Source organism: Camelus ferus, chromosome 2 (genome assembly GCF_009834535.1).
Source record: "Camelus ferus isolate YT-003-E chromosome 2, BCGSAC_Cfer_1.0, whole genome shotgun sequence".
Taxonomy (NCBI): domain Eukaryota; kingdom Metazoa; phylum Chordata; class Mammalia; order Artiodactyla; family Camelidae; genus Camelus; species Camelus ferus.
The window spans coordinates 99,742,432-99,770,102 of NC_045697.1; the positions used below are offsets into that span (position 1 = coordinate 99,742,432).

A 27,671-nucleotide genomic window follows, 5' to 3' on the forward strand; every position below is an offset into this window, starting at 1 on the left:
TAATCAAATACATTAACATTTTTGTAGCAAAATATATTAATTTAGTACTAAGTGTGATAAATACACTATATATAGCCTATCAGGGAGGTCAGGTTTGGCTGCCAAATGAGTTTTGATGTCAAACATGAAAAAACTTTCGATTTTCAGAGATTTTTGGAATTTGGAATTGTTCACGTAACAAGAAAATTTGCAGAAAAGCAACCAAAATCATCTAAGCATGCAGTTCCAACCAATTCATGATACCACATTTATATCCTTGTCCATTACTCTTCCCTCTGATCTAGTCCCTTTTCCAAAAGAAAGATGAAAGGTGAATTACATATTCTAGAATTTTATGGTCCAAAACAAAGCAAAATTGATCTTAATTCTTTAGAATGGAGTCTTTCTTTACTTTCCCCAATAATTTTGTTTTTTCCTATCTTGAGTTAACAACTTCTAATGGTTGTTGTATTTCTTTAATGCTGATATAATCAAAATTACCAACAAAGACCTGAGATTACTTTAGCTGTTAAGACAATTTGTAAATCACTAAAGAATAGAGAATGTGATTACATGAAAGGTCAAAATTGGAAGAGTGAGTTAACTACCTCTTAGCTAATCTACCCCCCCAAAAAGCTACAGTTTATTTCACTTAAATCATAGAGATGAATTGTATATAAGGACATTTTCTATAACAAGGTCTTTACATTGGCCTTAGGACCTAATTTACCATATATTGAAGGGGGTGTTGAGGAGTGATGACAGAAGCTAAAGTAATATATAGTAATCACTTGTATAATGTATTTACCTTGTTTTAAATTTTCTGTATTATCTATAGATGGCTTATCAAATGTTTAAGTAATTAAAACTTGAAATTACTTCCAAATTTTACAAAGAAAGTAAAATTCTATTTATTTAACAAACACAAAATAAATGGTAAGATACTTTGTTAGGTGTTAAACGATAATTTTAAAAATTATCCTGTTCTTCATTTTCCCTAAAATTACCATTGCTCTTCCATGCATTTGGATCGCTGCAAACTCCAAATGCATTCAAAAATACATTTTCTCTTCCATCAACCTACTTCATCTGACCTGTCAGATTAGGGGTAATTTTATTTCCTAAACTCCTCACAGCTGTCATACTAAGGGAATAAGAGCTATAATTTGGGAAGAGATTATTAAAATTAATGTAGAAATGCCATTATTATGTTTAAATAAATTCTTTACATGAGATTTAAATAGTTATCTGGTATCAGCCATGTGATATTTCATCTCTAAATCCTGCTGAAGTTAAAACATAGCCACAGTTGAAAAGAGAATGAATAAACTTCATAGATGCCTAGAGTGTAATATATTAATATTTTAAACTATTCATAATAGTTTTCAATGAAAACTATTAATTTTCTAAAGTAGTATTCTGAACTGCTAAGGTACATTAAATTCATTGCTAATAGTTAATTTAAACATGTAATAAGCAATTTCATCCTCTGTCTCTTGGAAATGTAGACTGGCTCTTAGTTCTTGTAATATGTATCTTTCTAAAGAATGACCAATGAAAGCAAGGCTACCTTAAAAAAATGTTCAAGAAAAAGGAAGCTACTTTGCTTGGTCAAATTAAAAAGCCTCTAGAAAAGCCAACTAAAATAAAGAGCAAAATACATTCATTTTCTCCTTTTTTAGAGAAAAGGATAGAACTTAAATCATCTTAATAAAGTCAGATTAGGGTGGTAAAAGGAAAAAGCCATCCTGTTATTAAGGAAGACAATGCTTTGTCTACTACATGGACCTAGTACACATATTTATAAAGTTTAAGTTCGGGTTAAACTTTTCAGCCATGGTGCATCCACAGAGGGGACATCCACAGGTAGGAGCAGTGAACTGGCAAAACCGGTTGCTCAGATTTTACCACTGCAGGCTCATGGAGTTTAACCAAATGTTAAAGTTAAAATGAATCTGCAACCAAGAAAGTAAAAAAGAGCTTTAATAAATCTTTAAAAAAAGATCACTTACAAGACACTTACCAGGAAAGGAGGTTTCCATAAAAATAAGAACGGATTTACCCCATGAAGTAGTAGTTTACTTTCAGAAACATTCTCATCTAGAATTACTCAATGTCTAGTTCACTTCGACATTCCAAATGCAGAGTAAGAAAGGGAATCCTTGCAAGATGTATTAAGTTCAGTTAGTATTAAATACAAAGTATGGTTAACTGTGTATTAAGATTTTCCATCACTAATTTATGGAAAGTTCAGAACACAGCAATGGAATAAAGCACTTATTTTCATTTTCAATTCACTCCCTGAAATAGAGTGAATAGTGACTATACTGGCTATATTTGGCTTCCTTTAGTCAGAGGAGAAGCTAGAGACTCATTTTCCTTATACATAAGCTCTAAAATGTACTACTGGGAAGGGGGCTGGATGGGAAGGGGCCCAAGGATGCAGTTGTATGTCTATGAAGGAATCCGAAACATTACCCAACTAGTATAGACTTCTCTAGACAGTAGTGAAGTAGTTCCATGGTCTCAAAGATTTACATCACCTTCCAAAGCGTCTGTCACCCAAACATGAAAAACTCTTAGTATATGTTAAATGGAACAATACAGCTCCACTATAATGTAGTTCTGTGGCTTTTGGTAACTACAGTCTTCCCTTGGTATCCATGGGGGATTGGTTCCAGGGCCCGTGGCAGATACTAAAATCCACGGACGCTCAAGTCCCATAGTTGACCACCCATATTTGCAGATTCTGCATTGGAGGATTCAACCAAACATCATATAGAACCTTAGAGTTTATTGGGAAGAAAAAAATCAATGTATAACCGGACCTACACAGTTCACACCTGTGCTTTCAAGGGTCAACTGTACTTTAAAAAGAGGAACGACATAGTTGTTATCTACCGTAGAGGCGGTTTTGAAGCTAGATGAGACAACAGACTGAAAACAGATTTGAATTTGTCAGGAAAAAAGATAAAAATACAAAGCATGATGATCGACATTTATCAGCCATTAGAATCTCTTTAATCAAAGAAAATAAAGACTCTCCAATAATAATCTACCTATTAAAGAGGGTATCATTTAAAGATGAGAAAATATTTAAATTTTATTTTCAAGAGCAATGTAGGCATAAGCAATCTTGTGAATAGGGTAAGCCATTCTGGCATAAAACAACTATAAAAGTTTGAAAAAAAATTTGTACACCATTTCACTTTGATAAACCTCTTTTCTTTGTATTCAAATGTAAATACGCTGCACTATTAACCAGTGATTCTATGAATGACATATAGACATTTGTTTTGTTGACCTGTTTGTCAACAAAGCACCTCTTTAAAGAATTCTATAATTTAAGTGAACAATGGACCATAACTATAATTTGACACAAACTAGGTAAATGTGGGTCACATACAAACACTTTGAATTGTTGATAGAATCAAACAACCATACAGGAACTTTATTGCATTTAGCCCTGTACAACAGAACAAACTGTCATTTATTTATAGAACTACCAGTCATATTATAGTATAGCCATTTAAGAGGAATTTCCAATAACTGACTCTTCTAACAGCGGTGAAGCTGCTGCATATTATTTTGCTCTGTAGAAACTAATCTCTCCAAACTATTAAAACTGTGTAACTTCTAATGATATTAATCTCTTAAAATCTGATATGTAACATGCACCTTTCTTTTATTCTAAATTCAAAGACCAGGTAACTTCAAAGTGTTTTTTTTTTCTTTCCTGAAAAAGAAGACTAAAACAAATGTCTGAAAGAATAACATTGCTAGATAGAAGAAACAGGATGTGCAGATTGATTCAAGTTCAGTTCTGGCACACCAACTTTAGAATGCCAACTCTCTCTTTTAGGAATGAAAAATACTTAAATATACTTTACTCCTTTCGTACTCTTCTTTTGCGTACTGACTTGACTGGCCCATCTCCAGATCCTGTGCTCTCATCTGCTTCTTTCATCTAGGAAAAAAATTATGAAAATGTCCATTTCCATACAGTAGGCAACTAATAGTAGTAAATAATGTATTTCTTACTATCTAAAATATATGTTCAAATAATCACATGCTTTATCTTTATGTTCCTTTGCTTAATAACTGATCAAAAATGTGTATATACATTGATATGTTTCAATTTGTTCATCTTTGGGTTTTATTACATTTTTAGAGTAACTCTGCTTGTCAAATATGCATCTGACAAGGAATAATGCTAACAACTCAATTCATGATTTTATGATTTAGAACTTAATCTAATCTCACAGTTAATTAAAGGTTACATGATATTTTCATTGTGGGATATTAAGCGTTAACTATACATTACAATGTTTCTGTAAGTAATAAATTGCTGAGCTGGTTTTACCGGGACTTTTTCAGAATTTCTGGCATGTAGTGCTTTGAGAAAAATTAGGAGAGAAGAAAAGGGAACATCAAATTTATGGTTTGGGGTTTTTCTTTCCTTTAATTCTTATCTTTCTTGAATAATCATTTTGACATAAATTAAAAACTTGTGTAACAAAATTAAATAATGAAGGTATTATACAAGATAGTTATAATTATATATTATATAAAAATGGATTTATTTTAGGTCACTAACAAGCATGTAAGACTAAAAGACTAAAAAACATAAGACTAAATGATGGAATTAAGACATTTTTAAAGATACACAAAATATTTTATAAAGCAAAATATAACTAGAGTATACATTCAATGAATGATTCCAAGTATTATTATTAAGACAGTGACAGCAGGAAACAATGACTATTTAAAACTCTGTTCTGGAAAAAATTATCTTCACCCAACTCCCTCTAAATAAAGATATTCATACTAGATAATGATCCACAAAACACATTTAAATATCTCACAAGGCACTTAGAACCAGTAACCAGGTATATGTACTGCATAAACTTTAGAAAACAATTGAACAATAATAATAAAACAAGTTTATTTGGGAGATTTCTTCAAACAGACAAAATAGAAAATTTATTTTATCACATGCATCAAGCCAGGGTATCTTTACCCTACCTAACTCTAAGCTATGAGAGTGGTGAGGATGGTGACTTCTGAGAGTAAGATTATAAAGTACTTACAGGGCTAGAAGGGTAGAGAAAATGGGCTTTTGTGGGTATATTCTGGGTAAAAAAAAGGAAGCTCTGGTTCTGAATTATATCCTGAATAGTTTCTGATTCCATAATATCCAACTTAAAAAAGAGGCACTGTAGAAAGTCCTACTATACCTCAGAATGGAAAAAGGGGCAGACATACCAAGTTAATGGGAAAACTAGTTTACTAAAGATTTGAGAAAAACACCATTATCAGGTAGATAGTACTCAACTACCCAATGAATGAAATCTTTTGAAAGTAAGTTACTGAGACAATGAGAATGTTTTCACAATGGTTATAAATAAAATTGTCTTGTAATAAACAGAATTACCTTAAAAATTCAGATGGTCTGCTTATTATACCTTTCAACACAACACTTTAATGATAATCATAATTTTTTCACAGACACAGATCTCTTTATATTTTGTAAACTATAGTGTAAACTTACTTTACACTGTTTCATCAGGCATTAAGATGATATAACATAGTATTTTCATGCTTTCCTTATTGATACATTTTAAAACAATATGGGCACTCTAAAGAAAGCTGGGAGAAATACAGCAAAAAATTCGTCACAAACCAGATTGCTGCTTTTATTGAAATAATTTTTTATGGATTAACAATCATACATAGAAAACTAGTTTATTTTCTGTTAAAGAGTGGCTTACCTCATCCTCTGATCCAGACTTATTTGATTTATTACCTTCTTCTCGTCCTTCTATGATTTCAATTTCTTCGTCACTCTTTTCCTCAGGTTCACCTTCCTCTTCTAGAACACAGATTTTTATTAAAGGCAAAGACTTGATGAATTAGCATTTTGCTACTGAAAAGTATTACATAAAAGTCAGGGGATGCATTTAAATTCCAATATTTAAAAGCAATTTCCATTAGAAATGTTTTTAAATGAAATACAAATACTCACTATTTAACCACATTTTATAAACAAATCATATCTGAGGAAAGGGACAGATTTAGAAATTTTTAAGGCATTCAATCTGTATGCAGAATGAAAACCAAAGAATATATATACGTATGTGTATGTGTATATGTATACACATATATATGTAAATATGTATGTGTGTGTTGTGAATCAGTATTTTTTCTAAGTCAATTGTTTCATCAACTATTGAGTTAAAAATAGTGCTCAAGATATAATTTAAGTTTTAAAGGGCTGAATCTGGAACTTGGCTTGTGATATCTAGCAAACATCAATAGTTTTACTGCTACCTAAATGTGTATAAGGAGGTCTCAATGGAGTCACCAAAAAGCCTCAGTTCTTCAGTTTTAACATCTTCTGGAATTTAATAGAAGATGGGAAGCAGACATGATTCAGCAATCCTTTCAAAAGACAGTACTATTTGTTCAATATGATAAACTATCTGATAAACAACAGCAGTTGGAAGACTTGGTGTGGACTCTGTTGCAATCACCTTCCTTAAACTGATCACTCCTCTACAGAAGCCATGGTCTAGTCTGCACCTCCCACCTAAACTACATTCTTGGAGGCAAGAAAAATCTTTGCAAAAAGCTATGTCATATGAGATTCATAGTTGCTAGGCTCTGAAGCAACTGAATAATTTTTACAATTCTTTCTCCTTAGAAGACAAAAATCATATGTAGGATGCCTGCTCAGGACCAATCCAGGCAAGGATCCTCTTTGCCATAGTCACGCATTCTTGGGGATTCCGATGGTATAAATATGACAATAAACAAGTGTGACGACTAGGGTTTACCAGACAATCTACTATTTTTAATGAGCTTTGCCCAGGGTAGCCATTATAAATCACCATCATCATCTTACCTTTTTCAAGAATTTCACCATCACTTTCCTTTTTTTCCTCTTCCAAGTCTACTGGTTTCTCCAGGGCTGCTTTCTCTTCCTTCACTTCTTGCTCTAGTGCTCCCTTTGTTTGTTGTTTACATATGTCAGTTTTTTTGAACTCCGCATCTTCATATTTTTTCTATGGCAATTTAACACAAGCTATTCTTACTAAAAGCAAAGCACTACTAAAAAAGTTTTTGCAATAACTGATACCATATACAGTGAACTATCAGTAAAAGCTTACAGGCAATTTATTACTTTTAAGAACTACCTGCTCTATTCACAGAACTCCTAAACACTAAGACATTTTTTTTTTTAATGTTGAAGGAAATTCATTTTCTTTACCTTTACTTTTCTTGGCCAACAAAATAAAGTAATTAATGCCACTGGAAGCCCTGCTGTCACAAGATAAATGAGCCAAAGCCATGGGCGATCTTCAGTAGCTGCCATCAACTGTTTAAACACGGTAGGCTAAAGAAGAAACAAGCACAAAAATGCAATTCAGATTTTATAAACCTTCAATCAGAAATACAACTTACAAAAACAAGAATTTCACCTAGATGTTTTATATTAAGCAGTCATGAATTTGTAAGCTAAAAATATTTTCCTGTCTTATACTTCATAAATTTTAAACAATCTTTAATTATTTGCATGCATCACTGCTTGACACTTTATAGTAGGAGGTATGTTATACTACATAGGTGGATATTGCTAACCTACCAGCAAGAATTAGGACAATTCTCTTTTTTGGTAAGGTTCACAATAGAACTACTCTTTATGGATGTTTTATCTGGTTCATTTAGAACTATACAACTCTCTGATAACTCATTCTGCACTTTAAAGGACTTACTTTAAAAAAATCAACCTGAGAATTACTGTGTTTTCATTTTCTTGTTAACAAATTTTGTACACAACCTTCAGGAAGGAAACTGTTTCTCTTATTAAAATAAAACTAAAATCATTAAATCTTTTAGTTAAATTAGAATTCCCTTACCTTTACTTACTCTTTTGATGGTTTTTGCTAATATCCAAAGAAACCAAATATAAGGTATGAATTTTTCTTTATAGTAATGAGTTTTAAAGTTATATTCTCCAAGGTGCATTGTGTAGAAATATTTAGCTTAATCTTTTCTAGGTAGTGTTAAAATTTGAAACTAGAGCATAATTAAATAATATTAAATTTAAAAAGTTTCTGCACTCCTCTAAGTGAAAAGTAGTTAAAATGAATAAGGAATATTTAGGTTACTGTTCTCACTTAGGCCTTGAATTGACAAGGTGACAAAGATACTAAGGAGTCTCATTTCTATAAACACCAAAAGGCATTAAATCCCATTATGCTATCATATTTTAATAAATGAAACAAAGACTTACATTCATTACCTAGTTTATAATGAAGTTATATCATAATTTGGTAAAGCTAAATATTCTGCCTACATAAATTTATTTAAATATGTTTCTTTAGCATTTAGTAATTATTGCACATTTATTTACCTTTAAGGCCATTTGTATAACCTATAACCAGGACCAAGTCCTATTGTTATTATACGGTGAATACTATACCTCATTAGCATTTTCTGCCATTATTTTCACTCCCCAACCATCTGCAGCCCAGCGATCTGCTACTTCCTTTTCTGAACAGATAATAAAATTATCAAAGTAGATATCAGAGGTCATAGACCAAAGCTCTAAACCAAGAGCACAGAAAGAAGTCAGAAGAAATGGATGATCATCTTCAAAATAATCTGGATTAGGAATTTTTCGAGGACTCCAGACACCCTGGAAGAAAAAATAATTTAAAGATATTTTCAAATAAAATAATTTCATTATAAATGTTCCTCAAGAAGAGCTGCTGTTGAATGAAATTAGCAACACTAACTGGGAAAAAAGAAAACTTAAACTCATAATTAATTTATTACGAATTCACTGGAAGTAAAATCTTGTTTCTTCCTATCCTGTACATGATGTTCCCTATGAATAACACTGACTTTAAACTCTGGGGGAAAAAAAAGAGGCAGAGTGAAAATCCAACACACACAGAAGCTTCAGAAATTTCACAAGTGACACTATTTCAGATAATTTTTTTTCACATTTAGTAAAGATATTGAAGGCAAGATGTCATTAAAACTGTTCAAACCAGAGAGATCACTATATGGAACTGTGCCTTTTAACATATATCCATGATAGGCATCAATAGTCAATCATAGTTGAATCTCAAAACAATTATTTAACACATAAGTTCCATTAGATCTTACGTGATTAAATTTAACCAAATCAAACTGGACGATAGGATCACTCACTGATTCATTCTGCCATCATATATATCTATTCTGTGCTAAGCACTATGCCAGATGCTAGAATACAGTGATAATCAAGGCAAACATGGTCCCTGCATTATGGTGTTTAAAGTCTAAAGACAGAGACAGATGTTAAACAAAAAAGTTACTAAAATAAGCATTTTGTGATAAATGCTATGAAGAAGAACTACAATGAGCCATTAGAATATACAACTGTACATATAAAATAAATGTTAGAAAATGTCAATGACTAATTAGATAAATCTACAGGGTTAAATGGATAATGTAAGGATTTCTACCCCCAAAACTAGGTATACTGAAGAAATATCTCATTTATATTAGGAAAAAAACAATTTTAATAACACCAGAAAGTAAGGAGCACATTAAGCACAGATTTTAATTACTAAAATGTATAATATGAGTTCTCTTGATCAGAACTCATTTCTTATATTTAATTCTAAAATAAAATTGATTCCAAAGTGATCATCAGTTGATTACTAGGGAAAAATATAGTATAAAGTGACTGATCTTTAGTTCTTCATTTTATTCCACCAGAAAATTAAATAAAGAATGCTTTACTTTTTTTTTTACTTTTACTTTTTAAATATAAATTAATTGAAGTCTCTTTTCTTTGATGTCTTAAGATAGCTAAGGCACACTATTACAAATCAAATTCCTAAAAGTTAATATAACATTACCAATAACTAGACATGTAATACAAATAGCACAACATTTTAAACTTTACTGTGGGATTGGAACAAGTGGTTACTACCTGGTAGTTTGGGTTATCTATCATTGGAGGTCTCCATATTCCTTTGTATTTTGGGTTATCTATCATGGGAGGGTGCCACTCACCACACCCAATCCGACAGGCTGGATTAGAAATACGAGGTGCTTCCCATTCTCCATCCATGTCTTCATTCCTTAGGATATTAGAACAAAGCAAATATAGTAACCTCAAGTCTCTCCTGTCAGTCATGTAAACTAGGAACAAAAAAGCAAGTAAGAAACATGAAATTGACATTTGAATATGAAGAATGCTTACCAATCCTCAGGTTTTTCAGCATTAGGATCTGGAATAAATTTTGGTTCATCATCAAGCCAGCCATCAGGTTTAACAACACTTGAATCTTCTATTTGGGCAGGTTCACTTTCATCCCTATAAATACAATATTCCATGCTAATTATTAATTATTTGAACTGTTTAAAAATGCACATTACAAAATTCAGAAGGTACCAAAACATATTTCTGACCCTTCTGTCTTTGTGCCTACTACCTCCACCATCTCTCATCTACCTAAATCTTCTGCTATACACTTTTTTGTATAAATTTCCTGTTATGCTCTATTCATACAAGCACTTATGTGTATGTATATTTTTTTTTACAAAAATGATTTATACAATTTACATAAATGATAGCATTCTATACAGAGTATGTTAGATCTTGCTTTCGTTTATTTAAAAACTCAATCTTCAACAAACATACATGGGATGCCTACTACGTGTCAACACTGATCTAGGCACTCTATTTTATAAAAATATAAATCTACTTCATTCTTCTTAACAGTTGCATAGTTTTCTATTTTGTGAATATACCATAATTTATTTAATGTATCTATTCTTGAGGACATTTAGTGTTTAAAATCTTACTATTACAAATAATGCTATAATTAATATCCTGGAATATATTAGAAATCAGTAAGAAATTAGTGGTCAGCTACATGAATCGAAATTTTTTTTCGAGTTTCTCATGTATTTTTTATGTAGTTTATGGTGGGGTTTTTTGCTATATAAAAAAACGTATTTTCATGTATTTGGAATGTATTAATATTTTTCTTTGTGGTTCTTCAATTTTGTCATATTTGGAAAGGTCTTCCCTACTCCAAAGTTATTTTTTAAAAACTCTCCATATTTAATTCTAGTAATTTTTCATATTTTCATTTAAAAATAATACTTAGTAAATTCTGAAGTATATAAACATAGTCATAGTAAGTACAAAATGGAATTACTAATATAATTTTCATCTTTATAGAAAAGCGGAAATTTTAAACAACAATTTACATCATGATGTTCCAAACAAAAGTTGAATACCAAACTGAAATAATCAACTCTATATGTAAAGACTGAGTAACAAACTGAAATAATCAACTCTTTATATATAAAGACTTGTATTTGCCTGATATCAATGTTATCTTAAAGTCTCTGAGGGCTCAAAGTAAGTAGAGTTTAAAATTTAAAGGCACATTTCTTTCAGCACTTCAGAAAATAAATTCTGACACATATCACCAACCAGACTGAGGTTGTTATGCAGTTTCTCTCATTCAAGGACAAACTTATTTCCCAGCCTTACCCTTTATGGGCAAACAAATACGAAGCAATGTTAGAAAGCCCATATGGAGGGACTGCATCCTACCTTTTCTGATAGTATGAATTCATGGAAATGCTGCATTAATAAGTGGTTTATTAATTTTTAAAAAAAGTATTATTATTCCTAGCACAAGTTACTTTCATATTATATTATTTTCCTGAAGGCAAAGACATTTTCATTGCTAATCATTACCCCTCTTCATCTACAAGAGTTAACAAGTTAACACTTCTGGTTATCCAGGAGCAACAGTCTATGTTCTGAATAGGTGGTAATCCCAATGTTTACAAACAAGAAAAATTTGAAGAAATACAAACAGACACTTCCCAAAATAAGCACAGAGAAAAACTGGTTTAAAAAATAAATACAACCTCAGTGACTTGCAGCACAAATGTTAAGCAGCCTAACATACATTTAAGGTGCGTCCAAAAAAGGGATGGGGAGGCTTATATAAATATTTAATGAAATAATGGTCAAATATTACCCATCAATACAAACTATAAAACCATATTCCAAAAAACTAAAAGAACCCAAAGCAAGACAAACACACACACACACAAAATGACACCAAGGCACAACAAAATCAAACTGGTGAAACTAGTAATAATAAAAATAAATCTTAAAACCAAAGAGATAAAATGACATATCAGGTAAAGGAGAATACGGATGAGAATAACAAATGACTTCTCATCGGAATCAGTGTGAGCCTCGTGACAAGGATTGGCTATTGCAAAATAACTATCAATCTATTTCCCATGGTGAAAAATCCTTCAGAAATGAAGGCAAAATAAAGAAATTTTCAGAAAAATAAGTTGAGAGAATGCAATGACAGCAGACATGCACTACAATATGTTAAGACAAGTTTATCAGGCAGAAAGAAAATAACAGATAGGAATTTCTACCTACACAAAAGGAGAGTACCAGAAATGATACATATGTGGGTAAATAAAAGGACTTTTCCCCTCATAACTTTCAGATTAAAAGATACTGAAGAATAAATATGTGTGGTCTTCATATATATTTACTGTGCATGATAACAGCACAAAGGATGGAAGGGAGAAAACATAAGACTCATACTATTAACATAGACATAAAGTGGCATAATGATTTGAGAGTAGATTGAAATAAGTTTAAGATGTATATTGTAAACCCAAGAGCAACCACTAAAATAACAAACCACAGAAGAAAAGCCAATAAACCAATAGAGAAGAAAAAATAGAAGACTCAAATAAAATAAAATAACTCAATATAAAAAAAGGAAAAAAATTTATAGAAGACCACAGAATATATAGGACAAACAAAAAACAAGTAATGAGATGGTAGGTTTACAACCAACCATATCAGTAAGTACATTAAATGCAGATGGTTTAAAACACTCCAATTAAAAAGCAAGACCCAAATGCAGTTGCCTACAAGAAAATCACTTGAAAAATAAAGGCATATATATAGGTTACTGGTAAACAATGCAAAATACTGTTCAATGGAAACAAGGTTTAAAAGAAAATGAGAGTGCTGATTTAATATGAGACCAAGTAGACTTCAAGACAGAGCAGTATGAGAGTTTGTAACAGAAGGATATTTTATAGTAATAAAAAGGTCAGTCTTCAAGAGGTCATGAAATACTTTGAATTGATCCAGTAATAGATCTTCAAAACACATGAAACAAAAACTAACAGAACTCAAAGGAGATAAAGACAAATCCACATAGTTGAGGATTTTAATTCTCTTCTCTCAGTAAGAGAATAGACTGAAAATCATTAAGAATATAAAAGCTTTTCAAGCAATCTGATGTAACTGACATTTGTGAATGTTTTCTGACCACAACAGAATTATATTGGGAGTCAAAATGAAAATCGTATCTGGAAAATCCATAAATAACTGACAAAGCAATATATTTAAAAATACATGAATCAAAGAGGAAATCACTAAGGAAATTGGAAAACAGTATGAACTCAATGTTCTCATAAATAACATATATTTATATAGTATAGTTAAAGCAATGCTTAGAGAAAATTTACAGCTGCTTCAATCAGAAATGATTTACCACCTTAATAAGGCAGAAAACAGAAGTAAATTAAGTCCACAGTAAGAAGAAGAAGGAAATAATGAAACACAAAAAGGCCAATAGAGGGGTTCTCCAAAAAGATCAATAAAATTGATAAACCTTTAGCTAAGCAATTCAAGAAAAAACACTACCACATCAGAAATGAAAGACATCAATACAGACAATCACAGACATTAAATAGATAATAAGAGATGTTGGAACAATTAGACATTCATATTTTTAAAATTAATCTTGATTTATACCTCACACTACATATAACAACTCAGAACAGAGCTTTAGTCAAAATTATTTCTCTAGAAAACAAAAAAAAAATCTTTGTCACATTTAGGAAGACTTCTTAGTAAGATGCATAAAAGCATAAAACATCAAAGACAAACACTGACAAACTAGACTTCATAAAAATTTAAAACTTCCTCTATTAAGAAAATTAAGACAAGTAACAGAGCGAGATGAAGTACCTGCATACTGCGTATCTGTATTTACTGACTATTGCTGCATAACAAATCACTCCAAAACTTAGGGGCTTAAAAAGTAACATTTACTATCGCAGTTTCTGTATTGCAAAATCTGGTTACCAGCTCTGGGTCCTCTGCTCAGGGACTCTGGCAGGTTGCAATCAAGGCACTGGCCAGTACTGTAGTCATCTTGGACTGAGGTAAGCAGCTTCTGAAATGGTTTCCAATGATCCTGCTTCCTGGTACCCATGCGCCCACGTGTAATCCCCTCTCCTTAAGAGTGAGTGTGACCTAATAACTTGCTATTTAATGAACAGAAATTAGTAATGGGATGTTACTTTCAAGAGTAAGTTATAAAAGATTATATATTAGTTTCCCTTGGCTGCTGTGACAAAATACCACAATATGGGTGATCTAAAATGACAGAATTTTATTATCTCACAATTCTGGAGACTAGAAATCAGAAATCAAAGTTTTTGGCAGGGACAGGCTCTCTCTAAAAGTTTTAGGGCAGGATCTTTCCTTGCTGCTTCTTTACTTCTGGTGGCTGCTGACAACCTTTGGCATTCCCTAGCTTGTAGATGCATCACTGCAATTTCTGCCTCAGCTGTCACATGGTGTTCTTCCTATATGTTTGTGTCCAAATTTCCCTCTTCTTAAAAGGACACTAGTTATTTTGGATTTAGGGCCTACCCTAATCCAGTCTTACGTCATCTTAACTTGATTACATCTGCAAAAATCCTAATTCCCAATAAAGTCACAATTACAGGTATGGGTAGGCATGGATTTTGGGAGGACAGTGTTGATCCAGTATAGATTGTCACTTCTATCTTCTTCGCACTCTCTTCTCCCTCCCTTCCCCTCCCTTTGCTTCCTTTGAAGACAGCTACCATATTGTGAGATACTCCATGGAGAGGGCTAGATTGCAAGGAACCAAGGGATGACTCTGACCAACATCTAGCAAAGAATTGAGGCCCTCAGTCCAACAACAATTCAGTTTCTTGTGAGACTGAATCTTACCAGCACCCACTTGAGTGAGGTTGAAAATGGATCCATTCCCACTTGAGCCCTTAGATGACTACAGTCCCAGCTGACATCTTAATTGAAGCCTAAGAGACCCAGAGCCAGAAGACTCAGCCAAGCTGCACTCAGAATGCTGAATCACGGAAACTTTGAGATAATAAATGTGGTTTTAAGCCGCTAAATTTTGGGGTAATTTGTTACACAAATTTGATAACTAATACAATACCTGTATCTAGAATAACATTCATAACTCAATATAAAAAATAACCCAATTAAAACATGGGCCAAAAAAATTGAAAAGACATTTCTCCAAAGAAAGTGATATGAGTGGCAAGTAAATGAAAATCAAGGAAATTAGTGATTAGTCATTAGGAAAATGCAAATCAAAACTACAACTAGATACCATTATAAACCTTTTAGAATAGCCAAAGAAAAACAGAAACAGATAATACCAAAAGGTCAAAAGGTACAAACTTCCGGTTATAAGGTAAGTAAGTCCAGGGGATATAACGCACAGCATGGTGACTGCAGTTCACAATACTGTACTGCATATTTGAAAGTTGCTAAAAGGGTGGACCTTGCAAGTTCTTATCACAAGAAAAAACCTGTAACTATGTGAAGTGATGGATGTTAACTAAATTTATGGTAGTGATCATTTTGCAATAACTACATATATCAAATCATTACATTACACAATAAACTAATACAATGTTCTATGTCAATTATATCCCAATTAAAAAAACAGATAATGCTGTTACTGTATAACATGTGGAACTGATATAACGGTAGGAATGCAAAATCATTCAGCCCTTTGGTAAGGTTTGGCAGTTTCTTATAAATTTAAACACACTTACTATACAATCGCACTCCTAGGCATTTACCTAAGAAAAAGGAAAAATTATGTCCCCATAAGCCTTGTCCACAAATGTTTGTAACAGCTCTATTCATAATTGCCCCAAACTGGAAACAACTAAAACTTCCATCAACATGTGAATGGATAAACAAATTATGATACATTCCTACAATGGAACACCACTCAGCAATAAAACAAAACTAATTGCTGACACAAGCAAAATAAAAATGGATAAATCTCAGAAAGCATTATTCTGAGTGAAAGAAAGCAAAAACAAAAGCTATACCGTAAGATTCCATTTTATACGGTATTTTTGAAAAGGCAAAGCTATAAGGGACAGAAATCACATCAGTAGTTTCCAGATGAGGGTGGAAGGAGGGAATTGATGACAAAAGGATATGAGAGACCTTTTTGGACTGATGGAAATATTCTATATCATGATTGTAGTAGTAGTTACATCACTGTACATATCTGTCAAAATTCACAGAACTGTATATCTAAAATAGATGGATTTAACTGTACAAAAATTATACTTCAATAAATCTGACAGAAAAAACATGCAATCAGAACTTAGCAAATATAAAAAGGACAATACTTGTTGACCAAGTGGATTGCAAGGTTAGTCCAACATTAGAAAATCAGTGTAGTCCATCCACTACACCAAGAAAATAAAGGAGAAAACCCAACGGTTATCTCAAAATGCAAAAAAAGCTATTTACAAAATCCAACACCCAATCACACACAGACACACACAAAAAAAACCCTCTTAGCTAACTAAGAACATAACACCGTGGGAGCCCATGGTTGGGTTAACAAATTGTAACAGACTCCAGCCGCTTGTCACCTTAAGAAGAACAAATGTGCTTAGTAACTGCTTTACTAGCAGGCACCTATGCCTCCACACTCCTGTCTCCTGGCCTTAAAAAGTAGAGACAATGATGCCTTGTGTGTATAGTTGAGGTTTTAGATAGCACTCTGCCCTTAGGAAAGCAAAGGCCCAGGCCCTCAGCTATAAATGCTGGGCATGCTTGCTGTTTAAATCGTCTGTTATCCCCAAAACAAGGAACTGGCTGGTCTGGTGGTCTGCTTTGTAATTCACATATCTAAAGAATGTATCTTGTTCCCCTCTCCCCATGACTTCCCTGAAGATAAATTAAGCCTTTGTACTCATTGTGGATTCTACAATCTTTATCCCATCCTGTCTTTCCCTAAATTCCTGCATTCCATCACACAACTGTTAGTGATTTTTCCTTTGATTGTACACAATAAATGTGAGAGCATTTGAGAGGCTTGTGGAGTTGGTCCCTGAGTCCCTCTAGCTCTCTTGACTTTCCAGAGTCTCCAGCAATTCATTCCGTCTTGGTGGGACTTCTGCCGGTCAGAACCCACACATAACATTTTTTACTCATACTTAGCACATATACTTTTGTTTAGTCCCCTCCCAACTGTACCAGGGTTGGTCTGTGTGACAAACAGAACACAGCTGAAGTGATGGCATGTCACTTCTAAATAGGTTATAAAAGGCCATGCAATTTCTGTGGTTGTGCTCTCTCTCTCCCTCTTGGGTAAGTCCTTCTGGGGGAGCCATCTGCCTTGTCATGAGCAGACCTAAGAAGAGATCCAGGTGGCAGGGAATTGAAATTTCTTGACAACAGCCACAAAAGCCAGTGGGAAGCGGATCCTCCAGCCACCCAAGTCAAACCTTCCGAGGCACGCAGCTCTTACGGCAGCGTGACTGTAACCTCAGGAGAGCCTGAGCTAGAACAAGTGAGCTAGCCACTCCCAGATTCCTGCCTCTCAGGAACTGAGTTCTTATTTGTTGTCTTCAGCTGCTAAGTTTTTGGTAATTTGTTACACCGCATTAGGTAACTAATAGGGGTGGGTTAAATATGTAAAGACAGATAACCTACTTAGCAAAACCATAATTAAGAGTTACCCAATCAGCAGGTTAAAATAAAAAGGTTCTTAGGAATACAGGTAACAAGGTCTTTATGGAGAAATTACAAAACATATTTGAAGGACAAAGAATACCTCAGTAAATGGAGATATACAAAGGTAATTCCAATCATCTGAACTTAAACTATGGGAACTCAGGAACTGAATACATTTATTTTAAGGAAAATATTCATAATCCTGTAGAATGGAAAGCACACAAGTACTGAGCTAGTGAAAAATGTATGAGTAAGCAAGCTGGTATGAGTGACTCCTACAGAGTTTTAAAAGATGCTGAGAGGATATTGCTATTGTAATCCAGCTAATCAATAACTGAAAAGACTGCAACTGTGTTTAAGTATGCACATACAGACATGATAAAGATCAAACTAGGAATTAAAGTACTGGCGTTGTAGATTCATGGAATTTTTCCCCCACAACACTGAAAACATACAAAATAAAAATACTTTACTGAAGGCAACAAAACTAAAATACTGATTTAAAAGAAAATTAAGACAATTAAAAAGCAGGGAAGTACAAAATCCATTTTAGAGAAGTATTACACCCCAAATAGTCAAAATAAGTAGTTTTGATGTTTGAAAGAATAAGTTCCATGGTTGTAAATTTTACTTATATGTTACATTTCATTACTTAATGCAGAATAATGTTTTGCTACTAAATTTTCTGCTTACCAATCTTCTGGTTTGACAGCAGAAGGATCAGGGATTTTCACTCTTTCATCCCAGTCATCAGGTTTCTTATCACTGGGATCTTCAATTTCTTTGGGAGGATTGATAGGAGGAACCACATCCTCTAACAGGCTTCCTTTGTTTACAACTGTCTGATCAATTAATACTTCAAATGTGTCATCTGGATTTATCACTAAAGACCAATTTAAACATATTACCCTTATCATATTGATAGGCATTTTAAAGATAATCTTCTAAATAATCAAACTACCTTAAACTTCATGGGTAAAATTTTCTTGTAACCAGAATAGAGAAATTATCAATGTATTAAGTCAAAATGTGCTGAAATCACTAGATATAATGCTTTCTAAAATCAAATGTGAAGTTTTAAGTAATAATAATAATAATTTAATAAAATGCTTCATTACTTCTCAAATAAAAAATACTCAATACCTCAGTTTAGGACTCACATGACCAGTCAGCTTAACTCTTTTATGGTTACTGAATACAACCCAATCTTTTTCAATATTTTAAAATAATTTTTTGGAAACAATCTCAAACTTTCTAAGTTGCAAGTATACTATAAAGAACTATTCTTTCTTGAATTTCTTGACAGTAAATTACTAACCTCATCCATATTATCCCTGAATGTTTTAATGTACATATAATTCCTATAAACAAGGACATTCTCCTTCATAACCCCAATCTAGGCACCAAAATCAGGAATTTAACATATACTTATTACTTCCTTAATATTCTTATTACTTCCTAGAAATCTATAAAGCTCACTGGCATTTCAAATTCAATGATTCATACACTGTAGTGTCAAATATCTTAAGGATGATTGAAAATATTCAAGCTCAGACTTTAGTATGTTTGCTTTGAGGTAAATTCTAGCTCTAAAAGTCCCTAAGCCAGAAGTTTTATAAAACACTCCCTTATCATTGTAATGACAAAATAAAAGTTCTCTCTCCCTTCTGTAAACATGGGGTGGGGAGTCAGTATAATTTCTACCTTTGGAAAGAACAATAGATGAAACAGCTGCCTATCATGTGCTTTCAGTAAGTTAAGGAAGTAGGAGTTGTCAATAAATGTCAGACTCATTCTGACTTAACTAGGTAAGTGGCTACCACTTTCTTAAAAAAAATAGTTCTGAAGAATAACAATCTCCAGAGGTTGCAGTCACAATAATTTTAAATACCAAATTATTTATATCAAAATTAAATACTGCCAGTTATATACAAAATCAAATAATGTAAATGAACACTTGGTATTTTCTCCCTTTTATTTTTTCTCCACTATTTTCTCTTCTATTACAGCTGACATTATAAAACTATATTACTATACAAAGGAAAAAAGTTAAGACTAAAGTAGAACTAACAGTAAGATCTTAAATGCAAAAAAGTACTAGATCCTTCCTAATTAAAAAAAAAAAGGTATTTCTCAAGAGAAATCCTGAAAAGAATATTTTCTGAATAAATTTTGCAAATGAAATTTTTTAAAGTTACAATAAAACAAATAAAGCACACAACAATTATGCACATGTGAAAAGGCATCCTTGTCCAAAATCTTCAGCCAAAAAAAAATTTCCATTTAGAAAACTATTAAATATTTTAAATGAATCTACAATTAAAGGCATTGGATTACAAAGTCTTCTAAGATACCCTGTAAGGTTCTTAGAACAACTACAGAATAATATTATAAAAATATAATACTATTGCAGAAAGTTTTTTTAAAAAGAAAAAAGTCATTCAATAATCCTAATACAGTAAAGTTTTTGTGTACAGTAAGAAAGCAAATGTTTAGAAGTCAGACTTGAACTTCAATTCCAGTCCTACCAATTATGTTTGTTTCTTAGAGCAAGTTACTTAACCTTAAGGCAAAATAGAAACTGCTCACCTCATATAATGGTTCTAAGTAAAGTGCATAGAGCACAGTACCTATCAGGTGACTGATAAAAATTAGTTTTTTTCTAGTCTTTTTCTATTTGCTTGCATAACTTGTCTAGTGGTCATCATTATGTGCCTCCAATTTGAATTTTATTTTGTTTCTCCATCTTAATATTATAAGCATTTCTTTCCTGTTGCTAAACATTTTCATAGCTATCATTTTGTATTGTATAGAAAACCCCTATTGTAATGCTTGGGTTGCTTCCAATGTATAGTATATTTTTATACACAGGTAATTTTCTTTCTTCTGGATTATTCTCTTTGGATAAATTCCTGAAAGTGGAACTGTGGTATCAAAGGACATAAACTTCTTATAGCTTTTGATATACATTACCAAATTGCTTTTGAACAGGCCTGAACAAAGTCTAATTAAAATTCATTTGTTCTGTTCTAATTATTATTATCTCTATATTTCTACAGTTTATAATGTTCCCCAAAATGTCCGGTACTATTTTGCTATTTCAGAAAAAGGTCTTTGATATCAATGATGACATTAAAATTGGTCCCTGCCTTGGCAGACAAAATAAATGTTTCTGTGACTGCAGTCTTTGGAAAGAAAATTGAAATATCTTTGTCTTGGATGGATTTGTCCTGTTAGGTTCTGACATGCTGTGATTTTAAGTAATCATGAGCAGACCAAAGCTCTATAACCATATGTTCTTGGGAAAAGGAGAAACAATCCCATATAATGTTTCTCCCCATCAACATCTACGCAAACTCCTAGTTATGTAAGCAAAGCTAAGTATGTTAATAGACGGTTGCTCAATGCTTTCCCTGTCAAAGTTTAGAAATGTGCCACAACCAAGGGAGGAGCCAAAAATGACCACAACTGCCTGTAAACAAAGTCTAACATTAGGGGCTTCTTTCCTCTTTAACCTTATTCTCCAGTATTCTATTCTTTCAGCACCACTAATGTCAGGGTGTCTAAAATATCCCTTTCCCTTCCTGTCTTTCACATTGTATCTACACTTCAAGACTAGGCCAAATATAGTCTCCTTCACTAGGTTTTCTCCAAGTTTCCAAACTGGAAGTAATATTGCTTTTGAGCTCTTAGCTATACCTCATCTCACACTGCATTTTACTTTCTACCTGAGCTATAAGTATGTGTGTCTCATCTTCTTAAAAAGATAAGCTCCATAACAAAAGGATCCATGTTTGTTTCTCCCAAAGCACTTGCCATGAAAACACTGGTAGTCAGCAAATATTCTGAATTAATTAATTAAAAGGGTATACCAAGGGTATAAAGATGAGTCTTCCTGTCTGTAAAGAACTTCTTAAGGTCTACATCTGGAGGTTTGGCATGCTTCTCTTCAAAAACTCCAGTTTTGGGATGTTTATGTCTGAAGATAAAATGAAGTTTATAATCTTCTCCACATTTATCTGGTCCAAACATAATGGTATAGGATGTTTTATCATAGAAGTTTTCCTTCAAAGAGAGATGAGTGTTGGGATTAGTCCAGAATTAGAATATTTAGTGAATTTCCCTATTCTATCTTATTGGGTAGAGTGTATAAAAATGTATTAAATGCTAATTTACTAAAAAATTAGTTGACACAGTTGACAGTAAAGGATGTGGAAACCTGACAAATTTTTCTACTTGTCAAATATGACAAACTATTTCAAAATAGATTTTTTTAAAAACAGACACACTACTCCCATCCTGAAGACGTAGGAGAGAAGCTGGAACCACCCTAGCAACATCATAGTAAGCTTTAATTACTTTACTTAGATCTACATTATTAATATTTTATTAAGAAAATTAAGGACAGAGAAAAGCATACTCTAACCTTAAGACTACAATGCTTACTTATCCATTACTATTAATCAGTAAGACACCAGAAAATGGCACTCCTTAGCACAGAGTGAAGAAGAGATTCAGACTCAAAAACAGATACAGAGACATGCTCCCTGTTTTACTACTAATTTCTCTTCATTTGGCATGGCCTATTGGTTAAGAGCAGGAGATCTGAAGTCAGATATTTGGTAGTCAAATCCTACCATTGCCTTTAAATCAGCTGTATGCGGCTCTGAGAAAAATTTCTTAACTTCCCTGTAGCTCTGTTTTATCACCTCTGGTGGAGATAATAATAGTATGTACCTTATAAGGTTTCTGTGAGGATTAACTGAGTTAATCAGATAAAGTGCTCAGAAAAAGACTTGGCATTTGACCTTACCATTGTCATTGTAGCTTCAGTGATCATCACCTTACAATACCTAGAGCTTCACCATATACTACAAATGGCCTCCCCTTTACCGGATCCTAATAATAATACATGAATCCTTTAATCTGCTTCATAGCCACGTGTTCTGACAAATATCTCATTAATGTCTTGTCTCATTTATCTTACTTTTGTTATACGCGGAAACCCTGACACAGCCTCCTGTAGGAAGATGCTATAAGAAATGTCTCCAAACTTCAAATGGTCCTAATATAACCTGCTTCACTATGAAAACATTTTTAACTTAGTTAATTTTTGCAGACTGCCAACTCCTGAACTTTTTTATTTGGTTCTTTGGTCATTTTGTTTTTACTGCTTTGCTCCATTATCTTACTCCTCTGAACAAACTTATGACATTATTTTGTAAAGAAAATAACTGTAAGCTGATCTTTCAGTGACATTTGTAAGCACCATGTTATTTTTTATTTAGACATGGCAAACTTTTTTTTTATGTCGCCAAAGATTACAAAACTGATGGCTATCAAGTAACAGCTGTGTACGAAACTTGAAAGCACACTGTAAAAGCTATATAAACTCATGTTGAATTAAAATTTTCAAAGTTATTTTTTACTTCATTTGAAAATGAAAATTTCAGTTGTGTCAATTACTCCTTAAAAATACTTATTAACTTTAACAATGTTTTCTTAAACATTAAAATATCATACCAGATTCAAACCATCAGTGTCTGCTAGGAGTTTAATGTATGCACCTCCACAATCAATACCATCTTGAAAATTTACTTCATATCTAAATGAAGGGAAAAAGAATCATACTGCTGATAAATAAAAAATACTAATTGTTCTTCAAAATCTAATGTATTACTTTTAATTCATTTAAACATAAACACTTTACATTACCAGAAAGCTCATACAAAGAATATCCACAACCTATAGGGAATAAGCAAGAAATGCCTTTTCTATGCACATCCTTGACATATTAAAAATAGAATGATTATAATCAGCTATAGAAAAGCCAACCAATTTGTGAAAATAATTTTTTTTATCAAAACTGCTGAATTAAGAATAGCTACTCTGACTAAACTGTTAACAAGAAACTTCAAATTGAAATAAGGTATGCACTATACATATTCTTTATAAACTACAAAACAAAGAGTATGGGGATCATAGCTACAATATAGATTTCTAAGAAATTGCTAATGATCTTAGATATCCAGTTCACTATTAATTTGTCTTTTAGTTCAGCTATACCTAAACCATGTTAAGTAAGTTGTACATTAAATACCACCAGCAAAGAGATTTCATAATCTTAGTCAATAATATGAAACATTTCAGATCTTAAAAGCCAGGAGACAGGTGAAATACAGTGTAACAGTTAAAAGAGTGTACTGACATGGCAGTCTTTTCATGGATTTACAACACTAACTCTCAGTAAAAGTTCTGTTATTGTTGTCTTGTTTAGGCAATGAGATAGACTTAGTGAACAATATTTAGAAGAGATTTTCAGTAAATTGGTGAATTAAGTATGACAAAAATCAACGAGGAAATGGCCATCAAAGTGAAAACCAAAAAGGTTATGATTTGGTTTAAAAAATTAAAACAAAAAGAGATGAAAACCAGAGAAGCAACAGAAATATTGATAATTTTAATAAAGGACTGTAGTTTTAAAGTGTTTCTGAAGAAACTTTCATGACAAAGTTAAAAAAAAAAAAAAACTTTGACAATTTGAGCCCAACTAGTATATGTATTTTGCATAGAAAAGAATAGAGAAAATATAGTAAAATTCTAAGTGAACATCTCTGAGTTGCTGGAGATTATGGTGATTTCCCCTTCCTACTTCCTACCCTGCTTTATATCTCAAGGTGTCTACAATAGTGGTTAAAAACATGTGCTTTGGAGTCAGAAAGACCTGAGATTTATTTTTGATTCTGCCACTGACTCTGGTGACACCTTGGCTAAAGGCACTTTATTAAAGCTTTAATCTATCTGCTTGTCTATAATGTAGGGAGGACACTGCCCACAGCTACACCTCAAAGGACTATTATGATGATTAGAGACTGTCATGCAGAATGATGGGCAAATAAATGCTCAAAAATATTAGCTTCTGTTATAATCAGAAGAAAAGTTTTCTTTTGTTCTTTCTCATTCTCTAAATAAAAAATTTTATTTTCTTCAAAGCCTTATCAATACCTTAAGCAGTAGATGGTAAGAAACTTTTTTTTCATGAAACATGTCTTTGAAGACTATAAAGTAAAAGAAATGGTGCACAATCTGAATTAAAAGTAAATGTTCGCTATTCTAAGTAAAATAAAATAAAAAGAGATACAACTTTATTATAGGTGATCTAAGACAAAGGGTTCTATGAAAAGATAAGAACTAGAAAGAACCACTGTGTAAATGGTTTCTTTACATGTAAACATAGCTCTGCTGTCCTATGATGACTAGATTCAATCACTATGTCTATTTCATACACTGCAAACTTCAAAAGTTTTCAAATCATTATCTTGTGCCTAGTATAAATAGTCACAGTGGATTCAAGGATCAATGAAATGTATGTCATAGAGCTGGACAGCTGCTAATCTTAAATCACAGGAAAAATAAGGACGAATGCAAGAGTATATGTTAACCCTATTTTCTTTAGACTATCATTTCCTAAATTGTCCCATGAAATAGTAATTATTGTTGTATATATTTGAACTTCTGTGGTCAAATATGTTTGAGAAACACAATATTCAAGTTAAAAACAGGTTTTTATACATAGAACTTCTCAGTCTTTAATGGACAAATATGCTTCCTTATCTCTAAGGTATAGATACTCTTAATTTCTAAAACTTATATGACCACATAATGCATATTAATATGTACATAATTTGGGAAAAGCAGCTTTAGAGTAAAATTATAGTATTTATAGTAGTTAATACAAAATTTCTTCATTTATCCCATTTCATTTTTTAAATTCATTTTATTTATCGATATTAAGAAATACAAATATTCACTATCCTATGAATTGTTTTTCAAGCATATCAAAGACTGCTATTCAATTCTTCTTGATTCTCCTTTTCTTTTTTCAGGATAATAATTTCATAATTGCTTTAATAATTTTTTAGACTTGTTATCCAATCTTTGCTTCTAATCTTGCAAGCTATCTTTCGCTTACTTGTCTAGCAGTGATTTCTACTTTCTGAAAATACCAAATTTGATTCATTTTACCCTGGATAAATTAAACTCAATTTATTTTCCTTTACCTTTTCATTCAAGTCACAAAAAATTAAAATAGAAAATATTATATTCACCCAAGTTCAACAAGTAAGATTACTTTCAAATTTTCAAGAAAAAAGAAACCAAACTCTGAATAATGATAAATAATACAGAGCTCAAATATTAATCCCTGTAAGTACTTACAGTATTTTTAATTTGTTTAAATGGGTGTATACTCTGATATTATTTGATATTTTAAATTTATTGAAATAACAAGGCAACTGAGACAAAGAAAGCATTACAACTGAAAAATTAAGCTGATTATACCAAATGCCATATTGGCTTTTTTTCTTTACATTTTCTAGGTAACTTTATTTATTTATTTATTTAAGCTTTTTGTGTGTGTGTATGTGGGGTAATTAGGTTTATTTATTTATTTTTGGAGGTGGTACTGGGATTGAACCTGGCATCTTGCATGCTAAGCATGCACTCCACCACTTGAATTATACCCTGCCCTCCAAATGCCATATCGTTTTAAATTTCTAAAATACAAAATGCCATTTTAGTTAAACCAGGTAGGAACATATTTAACATGTTAACAAAAAACTGAAGGGGTTCTGAAGTGATAAGTTTACAGTTAATGGTATTTCTTTACACTGTAATTAACTTTGGACAATCTTTTGATATAAGGTAGAAAGTAACATTTCTACATTTCCTTTTCTTTGTTTTGAGTTTCACTGGTCTTGTAATTGTGTTCATATAGATCTACTATGGTTTTATATCATTATAGGTGAAATAAGCTTGAGGAATTTATACTTGATTTTATGACAGTTACACATGCAAACAACATCACAATAAAACTAGTTTATGTCACATTGCATGGGAGGGGAGAACTGTCTTGTGAGAACGTGTGCCCTTTAAAAGCGCATTTCCTTTTAAAAATAAATTTGCTCCCTTTGAATCTTATCACTGGTTTAACAGCAATATTTATGGTTACATTCTGAATATAATGATGTTTATATATCTTAACAGCAAGTAATTTTAAGAAAAGAGTTAAAATTAAAATGGTGATTTTAGTATGCATTACACAGTTTACTGCAGTGGAATGTTACATATTATAGCATATATTATATAATTTTTCAACTAACCTTCTTTTCACTCACTCAAAACCTGAGGCTGTTTGTGTATATACACACATTGTGTATTTAAGTAAATAATACGGAAAAGTAAATTCTGGAATTTTTGCCCATTTTATACCCATTATACCTATATTCAGAAACCAAATTACATAAAATATAAATGTCAGAAAAAATATTAAAAACATAATATTAAAAACTTACTGAACTACTAGAGGCTTATCAGCAAAGACAAAGGGTTTTGCTAATACAGCAGATATTGCATGATGCTTTGCTCTAGATTTCAAAACCAGTCCTCGGTCACCAGGTACTCGGTTTTCTTTCAATTCTTCTATTTCCCATCTTCCTAAAATATAAAACAAAGCAAATTAAATAAAATAAAAAATACTGACTTAAAAGATTTATCAGCAGGGGTGACCAATAAGATTTTTCCATGAAGGCTGATTTGGGAAAAATAAAACCAGATTTTAAATCAGGAAATAACATCTGCACCTGTATGTATGTCTGCTCTTTTTTTTTTTTCTCTTATCAGAGAATGGTTTCATTTTCTTAGCTAAAATTGTGGAAACTAATAAATAACAGACACTACAATATTTGATTAAGGCACTTAGCTGGCTTAGTTAAGATTTCTC

At 32.2% G+C, this 27,671-nt stretch overlaps 1 protein-coding gene across 2 annotated transcripts in view; it reads right to left on the reverse strand.

The window, feature by feature from the left end:
• Positions 1 to 2,758: 2,758 nt before the first annotated feature.
• The window catches only part of CLGN (calmegin), a 40,837-nt gene continuing 15,924 nt past the window's right edge, over positions 2,759 to 27,671 (reverse strand). The window contains exons 6-16 of one of the 2 annotated variants that reach the window (XM_032463897.1): positions 27,244 to 27,385; positions 23,414 to 23,495; positions 21,763 to 21,955; positions 18,584 to 18,773; positions 10,244 to 10,357; positions 9,971 to 10,121; positions 8,465 to 8,680; positions 7,250 to 7,375; positions 6,884 to 7,043; positions 5,751 to 5,851; positions 2,759 to 3,946 (exon numbers count right to left, since the gene is read on the reverse strand). In XM_032463897.1, coding sequence (XP_032319788.1) covers positions 3,866 to 3,946; positions 5,751 to 5,851; positions 6,884 to 7,043; positions 7,250 to 7,375; positions 8,465 to 8,680; positions 9,971 to 10,121; positions 10,244 to 10,357; positions 18,584 to 18,773; positions 21,763 to 21,955; positions 23,414 to 23,495; positions 27,244 to 27,385 — 1,556 coding nt within the window. In that variant the 3' untranslated portion in view covers positions 2,759 to 3,865. The remainder of the gene's footprint in view (positions 3,947 to 5,750; positions 5,852 to 6,883; positions 7,044 to 7,249; positions 7,376 to 8,464; positions 8,681 to 9,970; positions 10,122 to 10,243; positions 10,358 to 18,583; positions 18,774 to 21,762; positions 21,956 to 23,413; positions 23,496 to 27,243; positions 27,386 to 27,671) is intronic. The other variant, XM_032463892.1, reaches the window with a different exon arrangement.